The 19434-nt window shown below is 38.8% G+C and overlaps 1 protein-coding gene across 1 annotated transcript in view; it reads left to right on the forward strand.

Annotated features, from left to right (window-relative positions):
* NEK10 (NIMA related kinase 10) overlaps positions 1-19434 on the forward strand; it is a 259175-nt gene that overhangs the window by 53555 nt on the left and 186186 nt on the right. Inside the window, exons 8-15 of the mRNA XM_012511285.2 lie at positions 1659-1700; positions 3802-3880; positions 4965-5032; positions 6925-7004; positions 7980-8066; positions 10955-11179; positions 14088-14227; positions 18674-18735. Coding sequence (XP_012366739.2) covers positions 1659-1700; positions 3802-3880; positions 4965-5032; positions 6925-7004; positions 7980-8066; positions 10955-11179; positions 14088-14227; positions 18674-18735 — 783 coding nt within the window. The remainder of the gene's footprint in view (positions 1-1658; positions 1701-3801; positions 3881-4964; positions 5033-6924; positions 7005-7979; positions 8067-10954; positions 11180-14087; positions 14228-18673; positions 18736-19434) is intronic.

A 19434-nucleotide genomic window follows, 5' to 3' on the forward strand; every position in this document is an offset into this window, starting at 1 on the left:
TGTTTTGTCTGCACAATTTCTATTCACCTTTGAGCCTCTTGTTCTCTTTGCTGGAATCTCCTTTATTTTCACGTCTTTCCGATCTTTACTCAGCAAATCCATCCATCCTTCCACTCCCCATTTAGAGACCACCACCCACATGAGGTATCTCTTAGTCCTCTCAGGAGGAATGAGGTGTCTCTATTTTGGCCCCCTCATAACACTGCATGTGTAATTTACTTTTAACAGTTATCTTGTTCTGTCTTAAGTTCTAGTTGTTTGTATACCCACCTTATGCTTGCTTACAGCTCAGCAAAGCACCCCCCGCCATCTACATATTTGTGTCTCCAGAGCCTAACTCAAGGATTTTACATAGATGGAATGGAAAAAATGTTTGTTGAATAAATATAACTGGTTTTAAATGTTATTTTAATTTTTATGTGTACAAAACCTCCTACCATAAATAGAGATCATATGTACAATATTCTCGTGCTCTTTAATTATAGCTCTTCTAGAGTGAATAGCATTGATGAGGCTTCAAATTAGTAGGTAGTCATAGAACTATTTTTAATTGAGTTCTAAATGTTATTTTAAAATTTAATTTAGATGTAAGTGTGTTCAGTATTTCCAAGTTCACTTTATACAGAGTATGAAAACCTTGACCCAGGAGGCCTTGAGAGAAAAAGGCCCCTGTGCCTTTTCCCAGTCTGCCCACTCACTGGCTTCATGGCAGAACTAGACTTTCTCTCCCATGCTCACGTACTCATCCTTGTGCACTTCCGAGAATTGAAATTATGGCTCTTGTTTATGTTTCAAATAACTTCCTTGTGTGCATGTTAAGTAAGGAGAGAGATGTCAATACAGATGTAATTAAGCAGGTTAAAGCCACCTGAGAATATTTGTCTATAGATAAATGACAATGTGGCTAACCTAAGAGCACTTATTATTAGTAGATCTCTAGGCTGCTCCATTTCACAATTTAAAGTCCTGTATCAGGAGACATTGTCAAAAATTATCTTTACATTTATTTAGAGCATGGGTCTAATAAGATCATTCATCTAATAATTTTGAGAAGCTCCTTCTGTCCTAGAGCAATGCTTCTCAAACTGTACTGTACGTGCGTATGACCTGGAGATCTTGTTGAAACTGAGTGTGATTGAGCAGGTCTGGGGTGGGTGCAGGATTCTGCATTTCTGTTCAGCTCCCAGGTAATGCGGGTGCTGCTGGTTCATGGACACTAGGCAGAGACCTAGCTGAGGGTTCTTGGAGTTTGGTGACGAACTCATCCAGGTTCGTCAGTTATGCAAAATTGTTTTCTTTCTGTGTCTTGGTTTTCCTCATCTGTAACATGAGAATACTGAGTGAAATGGTGTCTAATGGCTCTTCTCAAGTCAAACATTTTATGATGACACAGGAGGAGGTAAGAAGAAGGAGGGGGCAGGCTGCAGTTCTGAGCACAGATTCATTCTCTTAATCTCAACCCAACTTTCATATTTATTAATAGTTTATTTTAAAGGTAGTATGAATGACATACCATAAGTTTTCCATATTTATATTAGAATGTAGACCTTCACAAAATAATTATAAATATGACAACTTAGTAAAGAAATTGCATGTAAAATATACTTCTCCCTCTACCCTCATCATTTACATGTGTTTTGTTGCTTTTATTTTATTAGGAAATACTCCGTAGCTTAGGTGGGATTGAAAACCTAGCTCAGGTAAGATTCCTTTTGTGGTGGCTGGTCTTGCCTTTTCATTTTGTGCCTGCTCTGAGCAAGAATTAAAAGGATATGTGACAGAAGGTGGCTTTCCAAAATGTTATGCTTTCTGCCCCAGAGAGGGACAGACAGCGTTAAGCGTGAATGTGAGGCATGATACTCATAGAGCAGGGAGGAACCCACGACATTTTGTTCTGGCTAATTGGGCTCACTTTACTCAGCCTGATCAAATGAGAGAGTGCTATAAAAGGTCACATGTCTTTAGCTAGTAATAATAAGAAATAGGCAGCGGGGTGTGGTGGCTCACGCCTGTAATCCTAGCACTTTGGGAGGCTGAGGTGGGTGGATAACCTGAGGTCAGGAGTTTGAGACCAGCCTGGCCAACATGGTGAAACCCCGTCTCTTAAAAATACAAAAATTAGCCAGACATGGTGCCAGGTGCCTATAATCCCAGCTACTCGGGAGGCTGAGGCAGAGAATCGCTTGAACCTGAGGGGCAGAGGTTGCAATGAGCTGAAGTTGCACCATTGCACTCCAGCCTGGGCAACAGAGCGAAACTCTGCCTCACAACAACAAAAGGGGCGATGGCTGGAAGGCTCAAGCCCTTAGCATTGTATATACCATATGGCAGGAGGAAAATAAATATGTATATATATGTATATATATTTGAGACGGTATCTTACTATGTTGCCTAGGCTGGTCTCAAAATGCTGGGCCCAAGCAATCCTCCTGCTTCAGCCTCCTGAGTAGCTGGGATTACAGGTGTGTGCCACTGGGCCTGGCAAGATAATAAACTGATTATGAAGATGTTCAAAACATTTTCAAACAAGAAAACGATTACTGTGCTCACTAAAATACTAATAAATAGATGACAAAGAAAGGAATTATCTTGACCTTATTTATTTTTCTGCTTTGCTAACTACTGAGGGAGGGTAAGCAAGTGAGTATATATACTGAGCAACTCAGAGGCTTGCATTTATTAATACAATAAAACAAAATTTCTTTCTTTCTTTCTTTTTTGAGATAGGGTCTCACTCTGTCACCCAGGCTGAAGTGCGGTTGTGTGATGTCAGCTCACTGCAACCTCTGCCTCCCGGGTTCAGTGATTCTTGTGCCTCAGCCTCCCAAGTAGCTGGGATTACAGGCATGCGCCACCATGCCTTGATCATTTTTTTTTTGTATTTTTAGTAGAGACAGGGTTACACCGTGTTGGCCAGGCTGGAATAAAACAAAATTTCTGATCATGTTTTTGAGTTGGAACAGGCTAGTCTCCTAAAACCTGTATAATGTTTACAGAAAGAATGATTTTCATAATAAACATGTGGCCCTGCAAACTCAGTCTGAATAATTAATGGAAAATTAAGTTTGTGGCAATTTAACATTAAATCTACTTTATTATATTCTTAGAAAATTGATTCATGTTTATTTTTTGTTTTCAAGAAACTTTTTAAATTGACTAGAGGTTTACCTCATTTAATAACATAATATTTCATAAGATTATGTTACAAAGCATCTTCTTATCCATTTTAACTTCCATTATAATATTAGCAATTACCTGTTTCCCTGAACCTGTTTATTCTAATCAATTATCCACAGTGAGAATTATCAGACTACTCAGTACCCATTTTATTCTGATTATTGCTAACTGCATGTATGCTCGTTAGACATATATTCAGAGATTATAAAATATAACGTCAGTAAAATATATACAATGTATTATAAAAATTCTCCTAAAAAGATAACATTGAAGAATAAACATTCTATATGCTGTATATTATATGTATCTTGTATTTGGATACTAAATTACACCACAAACTTACTTAGTTAAGAGTAATTTTGAGACTTTCGAGAGTTTATAGAGTCAGTCTTGAGATGGTCTTTCCCTCAACTTCATGGCATGCGAGAGAAGCCAAAGAATCTAGAAACCCAGCCACCTTTTGACTTGAGTGGTAACAGTTACAGAAGGAGCACGAGAGTATTATTTGATGAATCTGTTGTGCCACCTACAGTTTATTTTAAGAACTGCAGCATCTTGTTCCTTGCTTCCTTGTGTGCTTTCGGTGTCCTCCTGACTGGCTTGTTGGTTTGGTCCTTCATGCAGTATATGGAGATTGTAGCCAATGAGTACCTCGGCTATGGAGAAGAGCAGCACACTGTGGACAAGCTGGTCAACATGACATGTAAGTGTTGCGAGGACACAGCCAATGTTGTGGACTTGCTGGAAAAAGCAGTATGGTGTTTGCAGCAGGAAACAAGGATACTTTAAATATTTTATTAATGTTCGCATACACAGCTCAAATGTTGAGCATCCAGGCCAATTGTTATATTCAGTGGCAACACAGCCAGAAGGAAGATGTTTAGATTACAACCCTTACCTTGAAAAGCACAATTTATTTAATGCAAGAGAGGCTTCCATAAAAGGAAATTTTGGTAAAATCTATTTTTGCCTCTTTTTATTTCTGTTAAAATGTCAGAGATTATCCAGTTTTTTTTTTATATAAAATTGGGTTAATCATGATTACCTACCTCATAGAATCTGAAACATCCAGAGCATGAAAAAGAAAAATAACAACAAAGCTTATCTGATGCTGCGAATGTGAAAACGTTGGGCTGTGAGTGTGAGGTATTCCTTAGTCACTCAATCTTCTCCTGTTGGAGGCTCTTCCCAGCCCTGCTGTCCTGCACTTCAGCTTTGATGAGCCACAGACATCCTGCCGTGTGGGATGCCAGTCCGTTTTCTTTGTGTGACTGGACTGGCTCTACATATCTGCTTGTGGAGCAGCACAGTGATTCTCAGATCCGGGGAGAGAAAAGTTTATGGCAAACCCTGGGCACTAGGAAGTCTCTTTGAGGATGACTATTTTCCTCAGCTGAGGAAACGTGCAGGTTCTTCTCATTTGCTGGCCTTCCCTCTCTTCTTTCTAAGTTGAAATCTTCACAGAGAGGACCTTTGAAGAATAGGCCTCACTTTGAACTGGTAATGATGTTAAGGAACTTCAGGTGGAAAGAGAGGCTTGCCTTTTTTGGTATTTTTATATTTCATGATTATAATAATATTACAAAATAAATACCAGTGGAGCTTGAGGAGTAATTCTTGGGGCGAAAAAAAGTAGCCACGCTGCTCCTGCATCTGTTGTTCCTTTCGTGCTGTCTGTTCCGTTTGCCCTTTCTCTGCCTGCCCATATTTACTGCAGATCTGTGCACCTAGAAGTACTCCCCCTTTAATCTCTGGATGTGTCTTTGTGCTCTTTCTTTCCTTCATAGATATTTTTCAAAAACTTGCTGCAGTCAAAGATCAAAGAGAATGGGTCACCACAAGCGGAGCCCACAAGGTGAGTGGCCCCTGAAAGAGTTAATGCTTCAGCTCCCTATGGCAATAGTTCACATTAGGGAAGTTCAGAGCCTTTGAGGTTAAGTCATGTGTAATTAGAATCCACAAACCTGCCAGCCTGGCCTAAGATTGTGGATCTTTGTCAACCCTTTTATATTCTTTACCAGTGTTACAAGTTAATAGAGATATAATAAATACAAGTTTTCTGGAACTCTTTTCTTTTTTTTCTATGCCATTTAATACCAACTAGGTTTATTACTTAAATGTTATTTGAAAAGCCCCAGCTATGTATAAACTCACCCTAGGTGTGCATTTATAAATAAGCCAACAAAAATAAACAAAATGTACATATGTATACATATAAATTCCATATGGCATATGGGGCTATATTAGTTTGAACCATATATGATTGCCATTGTAGGTCAAAACAGACTATATTTATAGCAAAACTGTTTAGACTGTAGCCATGTGGAGCCAAGTTTCAGTAACCTGTTGAGTTTCATATCCCGGGAAGCCACTTTCTAGTGTATATGGGAGCAAGATTGCCTAAAATGTGTTAACACATGCTGCTCATGGTCTAGAGGATGATTCTAGGTGATACACAGGTCAACGTTTTTTGTTTCAGTAGCCATCTATTTCACAGATATCATTGCTTACAACTGGAAAATTTTTTTTGAGTTAACATTAAAGATGTTAATTGAATATGGCAAAAATTGTGAAAATGATATGTAATGGGTTGAAGTTTGGGAAACATTAGAAGACAGAGAAGAAAGAGAGAAGAAAAAGAGGAAAGGATCAGACAAATAAAGATAATGATAACTTCATTAAGATAAAATGAAATCATAAAGGCAAAAAATCCATATGCTGGAAACATAAAAATTACCTTAGCAGTTGTTGTGCAGGTTGCAGCTCTGACCTGGGACATTTTGGGAGGCACTTTTCAGGGGCACTCCGCATTCTGAAAATGTAGAGAATTTTCCAAATAAGAAAATTTGCCTTAATGAGAATTCAGGGAAAGCCACTGACAAGATACAGACTTCCAGCTAAGTCATGTTAGTTAGGATGATGCTTGGGAGCATCAATGATGCACTTTCAACATCAATTAGAAATCTGAGAGGCAAATGGAATGCTTGATAGTATTCGTATCTTTTTTAGTTTGGCAAAAGAACGAACGTTTCAATATTTTGTTGAAAAATAGTTTCATAATTTGGAAAGTGCCTAGCACAATGCCTGGGTCAAAGTGAGTTCTCAATGGCTGATCACTACCACTATTGTAATTTATGTCATTAATCTTCCTGGTTCTTCCCAGGGTGGGATCAGAAGGGGCAGAGAATACTTGGGCACATGGAAACAGAGGGAAGTATGAGGACCAGGCTGGTCTTGTAGCTTGATGCCTTTTGCTTCCTGTCCTGGGCAAGGAATGGCTACAGGAGGTTACTCTCAAGAGTTCCAAAGTAAGGAGAGATGGACTCCTGCCATCTGTAAAGAACTGGATATTTTGAATGTTTAATAAAACTCTTTTTAAGAATAAACTTTTACATTGACTGCAAAAAATAAAAAAGAAACTGCATAAGGCTTGATAGGGCATAATATTTTTTCACTATTCTATGGGTAAAGCCATAGTAAAATAAACAACTTGATTATATTGACAAAAAGTGTTTATAAAGATATATTTAATGCCATGAAAAATGTCAGTAGATAACATTAAGAAAAAACATAGGAGAGAGCAGCTTTAACATTATATATAGTTTGTGCTTAATTGTATATGCACATACATTATAAACTACTAAGCAAAACAAAAAAAAACAGTTAAGCCTGTATGATCTTGAGAGGGAAACATTTTGCCATTCAAGCAGCTGGTAATGCAAAATAAATTTTTAATTTATTTTTCAGACATTAGTAAATTTACTTGGTGCCCGAGATACTAATGTTCTATTGGGTTCCCTTCTGGCTCTGGCTAGTTTAGCAGAAAGGTAAGTAGTGTATTCTAATATACTTTCCAGTTCTGCTACTATAGCAATTTAGGTGGTAAGGATGCAAAATAATCAGTTACTTTGTCAACTACTTAATACAATTTCTTGATAAATAGGTGTGAAATAACATGTTGAAGAGAATCTTGGATAGAAAGCATTATTTAAAAATTTAAACTGGAAAGGCAAATTGCAGTTTAAAATTTTCTTTTTATTTCCTGACTGGAAATGTTTAGTCTTTTCATCTAACCCTCAGTTACTTCTAATTTCAAAATTACCATAATATTTCTTTGGCAGTTGAATCTTTCTGACCGCCTTAATTCATTCTTACCTGTGAATTTTAGCATACAGAACATTTTCAAACATTTGTGGGCTTTGAAAAATTTTCAAGAAGTTCTTTCCTCTTATAAATGTCATGATTATTTTAAATGTTTTTATGACAATAAGTGGACCATTGCTTTTCTGTGAGTGACATATGATTCCTCTTGTTTTTTCATGTCTTCTCCAAAGATAATATTGGAGCTAGGATATTAAATAAATAAATTTATATGGTTAGGCTTTGTGTCCCCACCCAAATCTCATCTTGAATTGTAATCCCTATAATCCCCATAATTCCCTCAAGTCAAGGGAGAGACCAGGTGGAGGTAATTGAATCATGGGGCCATTTCCTCCATGCTGTTCTCATGATAGTGAGTTCTCATGAGATCTGATGGTTTTATAAGGGGCTCTCCCCCTTCTCTCGGCACTTACCCTTCCTGCTGCCTTGTGAAGAAGGTGCCTTGCTTCCCCTTTATCTTCCACCATGACCGTAAGTTTCCTGAGGCCTTCCTAGCCATGCTGAACTGTGAGTCAATTAAACCTCTTTCCTTTGTAAATCACCCAGTCTCAGGCAGTTCTTTATACCAGTTTGAAAACGGACTAATACATGGATGTAGCAAAATATGCTTTTAGTAATTGCTAATATCTTTCAATTTATAGTCCAGAATGTAGGGAGAAGATAAGTGAACTCAACATTGTAGAAAATCTGTTGATGATTTTACATGAATATGACTTGCTTTCTAAAAGGTAGGATTGCTAACAGTAGAAAAAGACAATGCAGTGCCTTTATTTGACAGAAACACTTATTATTTTTATTATGTCATGTTATTTACATTGTAACTGAATATAATGAGTCAGCTTGGCATTTATTTTCTGTTTAAGTTTATATAAAGAAAATAGAGCAAAGAAGTATACCCATTTATCTTTAGTCCTGCATTATGTCTAGATCTGGGCATAGAAGCTGATGAAATAAATTTTTCTGATATCATTTTTAATGTTTTGTTTATTGCATTTATTTATATCCTGCCTTTTTAGGGAAAGAAACTCTGCAGTGGCTCTATTTTTAGTAATTTCAAATTGTATATTATAATAAATGATTAGATTGCTAAAATCCATTGCATTAAGGCAAGTAAAATAAGATAGCAACTGACTTGTTTTGTGATCACCTGCTATAAAAACTCAAAATAAAATCTAGAATAAAATGGATTCATTTTTACTTGAACTGCATATTGTTCTAATAACTATCCAGATAGTTATTAGATTGTACTTAAATAGAGTTGCAATCTACATCATTTGATATTTAGTTGAGTAATTTTCTAAAGAGGCAAAATAGATAAAAAGAAGTCTCCAGCAACGAAGCCCTGATGCTTAACTCATAGTAAATCCTTTTGGATTCTTCTTCAAAACTCTCGTAAAAGAGCATTAAATATAGATAATACTTATAGACTTGGTTATCTGAACAAACAAGGTTCCAAGCTTGGTACCAGGTGTTGAAAACCAAAGACGAATAAGTTATAAATATGTAGTGTAGAAGAGGGTCAGACAGTGCTATAACTGATACAGTAGACAGATGCACAGGGTACTCTGGGAGCATGGAGCAGAGACTTCCCAATTAGAATGTGGAGTCATGCAAAGTTTCCTGGAGGAAAGAGGAGATATCTAGGCAGAGAGAGAGAGACAACATAAAAACAGTATGTGCTTGGACATGGAGGCATGAAATTGGGTGTGTTAGAGGAATGTGATGGTTGGGCACAGCAGGAGCATAAGAACGAAAGTGCCAGAGAACTAGAGCAGGTAGTTAATGATAAATTTAAAATGTAGATAACTTTGATCAGTGTTTTCTATATGCCAAGACCTGCTCTAAGCACTTTGCTTATTAACTCATGTGATCTGCACATTAACCCTATTTTTCCCATATTTTATAGATAAGGCAACAAGACACCTTTATCCAGGTCATGATGGTCTCTGATAAATAACGATGTGAATTTTATCATGAACATTATAGGGACTCATGGAAAAATTTTAAGCATGATCAAATTTGTTTTTTGAAAGATCACTTTGATAGCAGTGTATGTGGGAGTGGGGTGGGGGGTGTTTGTTTATATCCACACATTGAGATCCACTTACAACAAGGAGAGGATGTTTGGTGTAGAAAGTTTGTGAAGGTAAAGAATACTATTTATCAAGACACATTTATTATTAATGTCAGAGCACAGAATTTGGCAGGGAGAGGAGCCATAGATAATCAGCTCAGGGGAAAGGAATGAGAAAGCTGTATGAGAATGAGAATATTGGAGAGGTAGATGAAAGAGGGGTTTATATCTTGAGCATGACCGAGGATTACAAGGATGGGAGGAGCAGTGGGGTTAGCTAGCTGCCTGATGTTCAAAAGAATCCCAGCAGTTGCCCAGGAAATAGAAAACACTAAGAGCTCTTGATTGACAATGGAGGAGTGTGAAAAGAGGAGTATGTGTGTTGATGACTCCCAGTCTTGTGGCTTGGAATATTGAAAATATTGTGGTGCCACGACTCAAGATTGGGGATATAAGGTGAAGAATAGACCTGGGGAGGCGGCTAATGACTTTGAGTTTAGGAGTAGTATGGAAAGTACTTGTGGAATACCCATGTGGCTAAAACTTCTGGAAGTTAGGAGCAATGCCTGGGCTGAGATCATGATGACAGGGTAGAAAGAGTGTTTGAAATCATGGGAATGGATGACACCATCCAGGAGGGGAGTGTTTAGAGAATGAGACTGGAGGACTAAGGATGATTCTATAAAACATTTATCATCATAATATTTCATGGCACAGCTGAACCTTGTGTCTTTACCATCAATTTAATGCACTTTGCACTGAGTATATAGTAACTGAGTGCTTTGCCCTTAACTTACGTACATTTTAGTGTTTTTGACATTTTCTAAGAATGGCTTATTTTGCAATTACATAGTAAGTTTCTGAAGACTAGAATAAGGCTTTTATTATTATTGTTTTTTTAGTCTTTAGCACAATACAGATGTCATTGTTTGTCCTTGATACCTATTTGCTGGTCAGTAGGTTTTTTTTTGTTTTTGTTTTTTTTTAAAAAACAGAGTCTCGCTCTGTCACCCAGGCTGGAGTGCACTGGCAAGTGACCTCGGCTCACTGCAACCTCTGCCTCCTGGGTTCAAGCAATTCTTCTGCCTCAGCCTCCCAAGTGACTGGGATTACAGGCACACACCACCATGCCCTGCCAATGCTGGTCAGTAGGTTTTTAACCAGACCAGTGATGATGCAATGAGCCTATAATTTAGAACAGTGGTCTGCAAACTATGACCTACAGGCTAAGTTTATTCCACTGCTAATTTTTGTAAATAAAGATTTATTTTAACATAGGGATGCTAATTTATTTTTATATGTTGTCTATGGCTGCTTTCATGCTATCTCAGCATAGCTGAGTAGTTGTGACACAGATTGTACAGTTAGTAAAGCTAAAAGTGTTTGGCTTTGATTGGGCTTCTTACAGAAAATGGCACATTGACCCATGACTTACAAAATGTTAGGGTTATATTTCATGCACTGATGATAGCTTTAGTTTTAATGTAAAGTCATCAACTCATGATGCTTTGATTCTCACCCCACCCTCCATACCCCTTTCAGACTAACAGCGGAGTTGCTGCGCCTACTTTGTGCAGAGCCCCAGGTGAAAGAGCAGGTGAAGCTCTACGAGGGGATACCTGTCCTCCTCAGTCTGCTCCACTCGGACCACTTGAAGCTGCTCTGGAGCGTTGTCTGGATTCTGGTACAGGTTTGTGAGGACCCTGAGACCAGCGTGGAAATTCGCATTTGGGGAGGCATCAAACAGCTTCTTCATATTTTACGAGGGTGAGTCAAAGTGAGCTTTGGCCTACTTTGCCCTATTTGTTGAAGTCTGGGGACTCTGTGACGAGATGGCAGATTGGTGTGTGTCACCTCGTTCCCTCCTGCTTTGGGGTTTCTTTGGTAATTCATGCTTTCCAAAGTCATCTAGACTTGTCACAAGCATGTTCTAGATCGATGTCAGGGGCATTCATCTTTTAAATTCCTTGGGGACACAGATATATTTATCTTTGCCTCACCAACCTCCAGTACAGTGCTGGGAATGTAGAAGGCCATCAATCTGCAAATATAGTGAAGGCTGAATGGAAATCCAGTAACCTAAAAAAAAACCTTTGTCTTGCCACCTTTTCCTTAAATTAGTATATGCATTTTGTCATTCCAAGTATAATGATTACTAATATTTTCCTAAAATGTTTGTGTGTGCACCTATATTATTATCTATAAAGAGAAAACAAAGCCTATATGAAAGGAGCAGGTGTATAATCCTTGTTTTTGAAAGATGATATCATTAATCAAGTGGTTGCCATGTTACTAACTCTAGTCCAGTTCTCTACTTTTCTCTCTAATCTTCATTACGGTCCTCTAAGGTGGGCATTATCTCTCTTTTAAAAGTAGAATTCCAGTGACATTCTAAGTCAGGAACATGGAGAATGGATAGTTTAGTTCCCAGTTGAAATTCTCTAGAAGTATGTTGCAATCTAACTTCTGTATTTTCTGAATTAAATAGATTGAAGTATTTAATAATAATATCTTGTGGTACCATCCATGGGAAGATTCTATTACCTAATATTGTTATAAAGTATAATTCAGTTCTATGGGTGCTGAACCAAAGTTAAAAATGAGTATGCCTCCTTGAACTGGATTGTGTTTATGATCTGCAGCATAAATAGAGCTCATTCTAATACAAGCAGAGGGACTTATCAATTTTCATATAACTAGATATTGTCAAATCAATATTGTTATGACTTTGTATTTGTTATGCTTCTAGGGATATTGCAGAACTATGTGTTACCAACTTCATTTTATCTTAAGGAACATTCAGAGCATAAGAATAGACTATAGAGATATGAACAGTCGCTTTGTTAACAATATCTGTCATTACCTAAACAAAGGAAAAAATTTATAGACTGTTGACAATCTACTTCATGAATGTGACATAAAAGTATCTATTACTTTATAGTATAAATTATAAGTCATTCATTAGTGCTGTGACATAATAAGCCAGACCCTTGGTCAAAATAATTACAATTGCCAAAGATTTTTTATTTAGGTTTGTAGGATGACGATGGTAATGATGATCATGGTGGTGATTATTCTTTATTATTGGACAATCATACCTATTACAATAGGTGTGGGTTGCCCTCTTGGAGAACAGCTATTTTCTTAAGGATAAAATGAAATTCTGTAATAGCTAAGCAGAATTTCAAAGACAAAACCTGCCTTTTTCTCATAGAGAATTGAATCTGGCTTTCTTCTTTTGCTGAAGTCATAACTATCCTTGGTAAAAAAGAGGTCTTTCACATCTAAAGAATCATTTTCCAGTCCATTTTGATGGTGCAATGTTAGCAGACTTTTCCCGGGACAATGACATATTTTAACTCTTATTCTGTGTTAAATATGTACTGGTGCTCTGGGAGAATTTATTACCCCAGCTGGATAAACAGTTTCTTTTCAGAGCTTGTGCCTGACCCTGGGCTGACTGCAACTGGCATTAGGGGTAGAGGTTTCCAGGCTGTCTTGTGGCTGGAGTATGAACAGCACTGTTTTCAGGGCAGTTTCCGGGAAACTTGCTCATGCCTGTTCACCTGCCATCCCAAACTCAAAGGCAGCTCCCAAAGGGCTCTCTTGATCAGGTGGAGAGATCCCTACAATTTGAGTTTTAAGAGAATAATGTCGACAGATAAGATCGCCACCTGTGACTGTCCCTAGGCCTAGCTCCATTACCTTCCCCATGCACATTTCAGGGAGGACACTAGTGGACCCAGATGACATGAGAGGGAAGTCAAGGAAACTCCATCCACGTTACATTTAGGCACAGAGAAATCCAGGTAGAGTTGCTGCTATAAAAAATAAATACATGGAAAAAAATGGTAACTATGTAAAACAAAAGGGAACAAAGCAGGCAAAAGACAGATGAAGAACCTATTATGGAAGAAAGTGTACTGAGTAAACAGAAAAGCGAATGCTTTATTTCATCAAAGACATTAAGCAGAGCATGAATTTATGAAATGAGATTAAAGATGAAACAAATTTTTGGACCCAAAAAGGCAAGAAGATTGCAGAGCTAGGAAAGAAAACAAGGATTGAATAACACCTACAGAACCAATAAATTAGCTAGATCACCAGAAAAAAAATGGAAATAGTAAAATGTAGGGTAAGCTTGAAAAAAATTACATATAATGCAGAAGAAAAAGACCAATGAATAAAAGAAATTAGAAAATGAAAGATATGCCCAGTAGAAGAAGACAGGTTTTCAACATGTGGATAATTGAGATCCCTGAAGTACAGAGTAAAATGAAAAGGGCCAAACATTTCCAAGATATGATAGAAGAGAACTTTCTTAAAATAAAGGAAGATTGAAAGTTCATGGAAAAAGAAAACTGAGAATAATCAAGACTGAGATGTATTCAGGTGAATCAACTCCAGGAAAATAGAAAATTCAAAAACAAAGGTGGCCATATAGAGCAGTGGGGAGAGGACACTTTTCAATAAATAGTGAGAAATCAGTAACCATAAAAAAATGATTCTTACCACACACTATACACAAAAATCAGTTCCAGGTGGATTGGAAAGTGAAACAATAATGATGCCTTCATGACCTGACGGAGGCAAAGATTTCTTAAATGTGACACAGAAAGGACTGATGGTGAAGGGAAATTGATAAATGGTCTATGCATTAACTTTTCTTTTTCAGAGACAGAAATTTTGTTTCTGATCGCGCCTCCATTGGAAGCCTGTCCAGTGCAAATGCTGCAGGCCGAATCCAGCAGCTTCATTTATCAGAAGACTTGAGCCCTAGGGAAATACAAGAAAATACTTTCTCACTTCAAGCAGGTATTTATGTTTTATTATTTGATATGTTATAATTTATTGTGTTGTATTATTATTCACTATTATAGATTAGTGTAATAGTGTTAAGTAGGCACAATTTAGAAGTTTACAAAAATGTAAAGTGAAATCCACGTGGATGCCAGAAACTTCTTGGTCCCCAGTGATGGACTTGCAGATGAATGATACAACAAATGTTTCTTTGTCTTCTGTGTTCTGAACCCAGCAAGAGATAAACACAGAAGTCAGAGATATGGAGACAAAACATTAGCTTTATTATGAGGGAAGCTGGATTAGGGGATGCAGCTTGATCTGTGGCCAGAATCATGCTTTCTAGAATTTTCTAGATCCCAGGGCACCCTACATAAGGGGAAATCTACAGTGCACACACTTGTCTCACCAGGTGCAAGGGAGTACCTTCCCCATGCTTCTTGAGCTCCAAAGAGAAGACTGAAGGATGCTGCCCTGTCTAGGATTTTCACATGCAAGCAGGAGCAGCAATGCATCAATGCTTTTTGGCAGGGCCACCTTGAGCAGTCATGCAGTTTGTGCCCTGTCTGGGGGCACCTGGCCTTTGGGACAACTGGAGCTACAGTGCAGTCTGAGTGCTATTGGCCAATTTGGGTGCCCTAGAGCAGCCCACAGAAAGGCAGCAGAGAGGTGTGGTGTGGGCCAGCAGGAGACAGGGGGACTCTGAGGGGAAACAGCAGACTGCAGGAGAGGGATAGAGGGAGTGGGGAAGTGGGAGAAGGCAGGCTTTCCATGCTGTCTACTATTTTCTCCTGAAGAATACAGAAGATATTTCTTCACAGATGGTGTGAAAACAAGGACATAGGAGCGCCTCCTCAAAGTGCCATTTCTGCTTACTCTGAAAGGCCCCTGTCTCAGTACAAGGTCTTGTGCTGGGGGCTTACTGTTTGAAGACTCCCCAGAAGTCTAATCCAGTGGAAGCTCAGAGCTCTGAGTGTTTCTAGCAATCATTCAAAGAGTGGGTGAGATTGATGGTGATAGAATTCAGAAGAACAGTTACTTAGATGTGGAATTATAGGAGAGTGAGTACCTGAGAAGGGGCACAAGGAGCCTTTGAGAGCTGGAAATATAGCCTACGCATTCCTCTGGGTGGAAGATGGTTACAGGGCACATAGATATATAGTATCTCGTTGAGCCGTACGCTTAAGATGTGTTTACATTATATAGCTTATTCTATACTAGTATTAGTCCATTTTCATGCTGCTGCTAAAGACATACCCAAGACGGGGCAATTTACAAAAGAAAGAGGTTTAATGGACTTACAGTTCCACATGGTTGGGGAGGCCTCACAATCATGATGGAGGGTAAGGAGAAGCAAGTCACATCTTACATGGATGATGGCAGGCAAGAGAGGGCTTGTGCAGGGAAACTCAGTGCACTTTCAGTGGTTTTACAAAAAAAAACATTTTAAAAACAATCAGACCTCAAGTGAGACTCATTCACTATCATGAGAACAGCACAGGAAAGACCCATCCCCATAATTCAATCACCTCTCACTGGGTTCCTCCCACGACACATGAAAATTGTGGGAGTTACAATTCAAGATTGAGATTTGGGTGGGGACAGAGTCAAACCATATCATTTTACTCCCGGCCCCTCCCAAATCATATGTCCTCACATTTCAAAACCAGTCATGCCTTCCCAACAGTCCCTCAAGGTCTTAACTCATTTCAGCCTTAACTCAGAAGTCCACAGTCCAACATCTCATCTGAGACAAGGCAAGTCCCTTTTGCCTGTGAGCCTGTAAAATCAAAAGCAAGTCAGTTACTTCCTAGATACAATGGAGTACAGGCATTGGATAAATGCAGCTGTTCCAAACGGGAGAAATTGGCCAAAACAAAGGGGCTACAGGCCCCATACAAGTCCAGAATCCAGCAGGGCAGTCAAATCTTAAAGCTCCAAAATGATCTCCTTTGACTCCATGTCTTGCATCTGGGTCATGCTGATGCTATAAGTGGGTTCCCATGATCTTGGGTAGCTCCGCCCCTGTGGCTATGTGAGGTATAGCTTCTCTCTCGGCTGCTTTCATGGGTTGATGTTGAGTTTCTTTGGCTTTTCCAGGCACACAGTGCACATTGTCAGTGGATCTACCATTCTACTGGAGGACAGTGGCCTGCTTCTTACAGATCCACTAGGCACTACCCCAGCAGGGATTCTGTGTGGGGGCTCTGACCCCACATTTCCCTTCTGAACTGCCCTAGCAGATGTTCTCCATGAGATCCCCGCCCCTGCAGCAAACTTCTGCCTGGGCATCCAGGCATTTCCATACATCCTCTGAAATCTAGGCAGAAGTTCCCAAACCCCAATTCTTGACTTTTGTGTACACACAGGCTCAACACCACATGGAAGCTGCCAAGGCTTGGGGCTTCCACCCTCTGAAGCAACAGCCTGAGCTGTACCTTGGCCTCTTTTAGTCATGACTGAAGTGGCTGGGATGCAGGGCACCAAGTCCCTGGACTGCACACAGCAGAGGGACCGTGGGTCCAGTCCGTGAAACCATCTTTTCCTCCTAAACCTCCAGGCCTGTGATGGGAGAGACTGCCACAAAGGTTTCTGACATGCCCTGGAGAAATTTTTCCCATTGTTTTGGGGATTGACATTTGGTTCCTCATTACTAATGCAAATTTCTGCAGCTGGCTTGAATTTCTCTTCAGAAAATGAGATTTTCTTTTCTATTGCATTGTCAGACTGCAAATTTTCCAAACTTTTATGCTGTGTTCCTCTTTTAAAACTCAATGCCTTTAACAGCATTTAAGTCACCTCTTGAATGCTTTGCTGCTTAGAAATTTCTTCTGCCAGGTACCCTAAATCATTTCTCTCAAGTTCAAAGTTCCACAGATCTCTAGGGGAGGAGCAAAATGCCACCAGTCTCTTTGCTAAAACATAACAAGAGTCACCTTTGCTCCAGTTACCAACAATTTCCTCATCTCCATCTGAGACCACCTCAGCCTGGATTTCATTGTCCATATCATTATTATGGTCAAAGCCATTCAACAAGCCTCTAGGGAGTTCCAAACTTTCCCACATTTTCCTATCTTCTTGTGAGCCCTCCAAACTGTTCCAACATCTGCCTGTTACCCAGTTCCAAAGTCACTTTCACATTTTCTGTTATCTTTTCAGCAAAGCCCCACTCTACTGGTACCAATTTACTGTATTAGTCCATTTTCATGCTGCTGATAAAGACATACCTGAGACTGGGCAATTTCCAAAAGAGAGGTTTAATGGACTTACAGTTCCACATGGCTGGGGAGGCCTCACAATCATGGCGGAAGGCAAGGAGGAGCAAGTCACATCTTAAGTGGATGGCAGCAGGCAAAGAGAGGGCTTGTGCAAGGAAACTCCCATTTTTAAAACCATCAGATCTTGTGAGACTCATTCACTATCACAAGAACAGTGCAGGAAAGACCCACCCCCATAATTCAATCACTTCACACTGGGTTCCTCCTACGACATGTGGGAATTGTCGGAATTACAATTCATGATGAGATTTGGGTGGGGATGCAGTGAAACCATGTTAATACCTAAATAAAAATGGAATAATAAAAATTAAAAACATAAAGGGTTAAGAGCAGGGTCTGAGTTTTGGCTCTACCCTCATTGATGGCTATATGGCCTTGGGCAAATTCCTTAACTTCTCCAAGCTTCAGTTTTGCTTATGTAAAATGGTGATGATAATCATGGTATCAGTGATAGAAGATCATTGTGAGAATTATATGGGAATATATGTAAAATATTTAGCACAGTAAAATGGAATTATCCTTTATAGGAGCTCTGTGCTATAGAGTCTGGCATACTTCTGAGAGCACAAGTATCTCAGTGCAAAATGCCACCAAAGGCTGCCACTGTGGCTGTCAGGAGGCAAGAGTGGTGCTGCTTAGGGCTGGGGATTTAACGTCTGGCAGACTGGGGCTGCACTCCTGGTCATTTCCACTTACTGGTTGTGTGGCCTAGTCTAGTAACTCTTTGAAACTGTTTTCTCACCAGTAACACTGGTAATCACAGTGCATACTCTTATTATAAGGATTGAGTTGGATAACATATTTAAAGCATTCTTTTATTTATCAACCATTATAGATATATTTGTTGAGCACCTGCTAAGTGCCAGGCATGTGTTGGGCACTGGGGATTACAATGAAATGGACAGATGCAGTACTTGCTCCTGGTACACAGAAAGTGCTCAATAAATGGTTGCTGTGGAGTAGACATGCGCATGAATTACATGGGGAGGAGAATTAGAAGCCATTACAAGTCAACTTCTCTTCTTCCAGAGCTGTGCCAGAAGGAAAATTAGTGTTTCTTGAGAAGTTACTTTGCTAATAAAAATAGCAAAATAATAAAAATACCCTATGGAGTAAGAGTATTTATGTGAAAGTATATTTATTGTAATGATGCACACTATGCATTTGATTGTTGTCATTCCAGCCTGCTGTGCTGCCCTCACTGAGCTGGTGCTCAATGACACCAATGCCCACCAGGTGGTTCAGGTGAGAGTACTCCTTCTCAAGGTCAGGTCTCCATAACCATTCATAGTCAATTCACCTTATGGTACAGTCTGTATCCCAGAACATAGGTTTTGGGATTCCCATCATGTGATTTTAAAACTATTTTAACATTTCTCATTTAACTAATAAAGTCTTACTTTATATTCTTGTCCTTCCTCCTTTAACTCATTTGACTTAAAAAGGACTGACATGTGGTTAATTGATGTTTCTTCGTTATGTTATGTGCAGTCCCTTTTATTTTTTCTTTCTGAAAGGGATACTCTAAATTGCTTTAATTCTGGGCCTATAGAATACCATAAGGTAAGGACAGCAGTCATTTTGATTAAGACTATGCATCAGATTATTAAGTTAAAAATGATGATTGAGACACAGCAAACAAAATATTTATTGCCAAGAAACTGATTTTGCAAAGTATAATCCACTAATTAATCTACTATATGTACAGCTATATGTACATGTTTGTGTGTGTATGAATACATACACATAAATATAAATTAATAGATCTATATAAATAAATATACACACGTATATGTACAACCCTTATATGGGTTTCTATTGCAAAAGTTACCTCCTACTTAGTGAATTTTACAGAGAAACCATTTTTGGCTGTGTCAATACGATATCCAACTTCAAGATCCATACATGTTAGTAAGGGATCAGCTCATCAGTGATTAAATTAGG

Source organism: Nomascus leucogenys, chromosome 4 (genome assembly GCF_006542625.1).
Source record: "Nomascus leucogenys isolate Asia chromosome 4, Asia_NLE_v1, whole genome shotgun sequence".
Lineage (NCBI taxonomy): Eukaryota > Metazoa > Chordata > Mammalia > Primates > Hylobatidae > Nomascus > Nomascus leucogenys.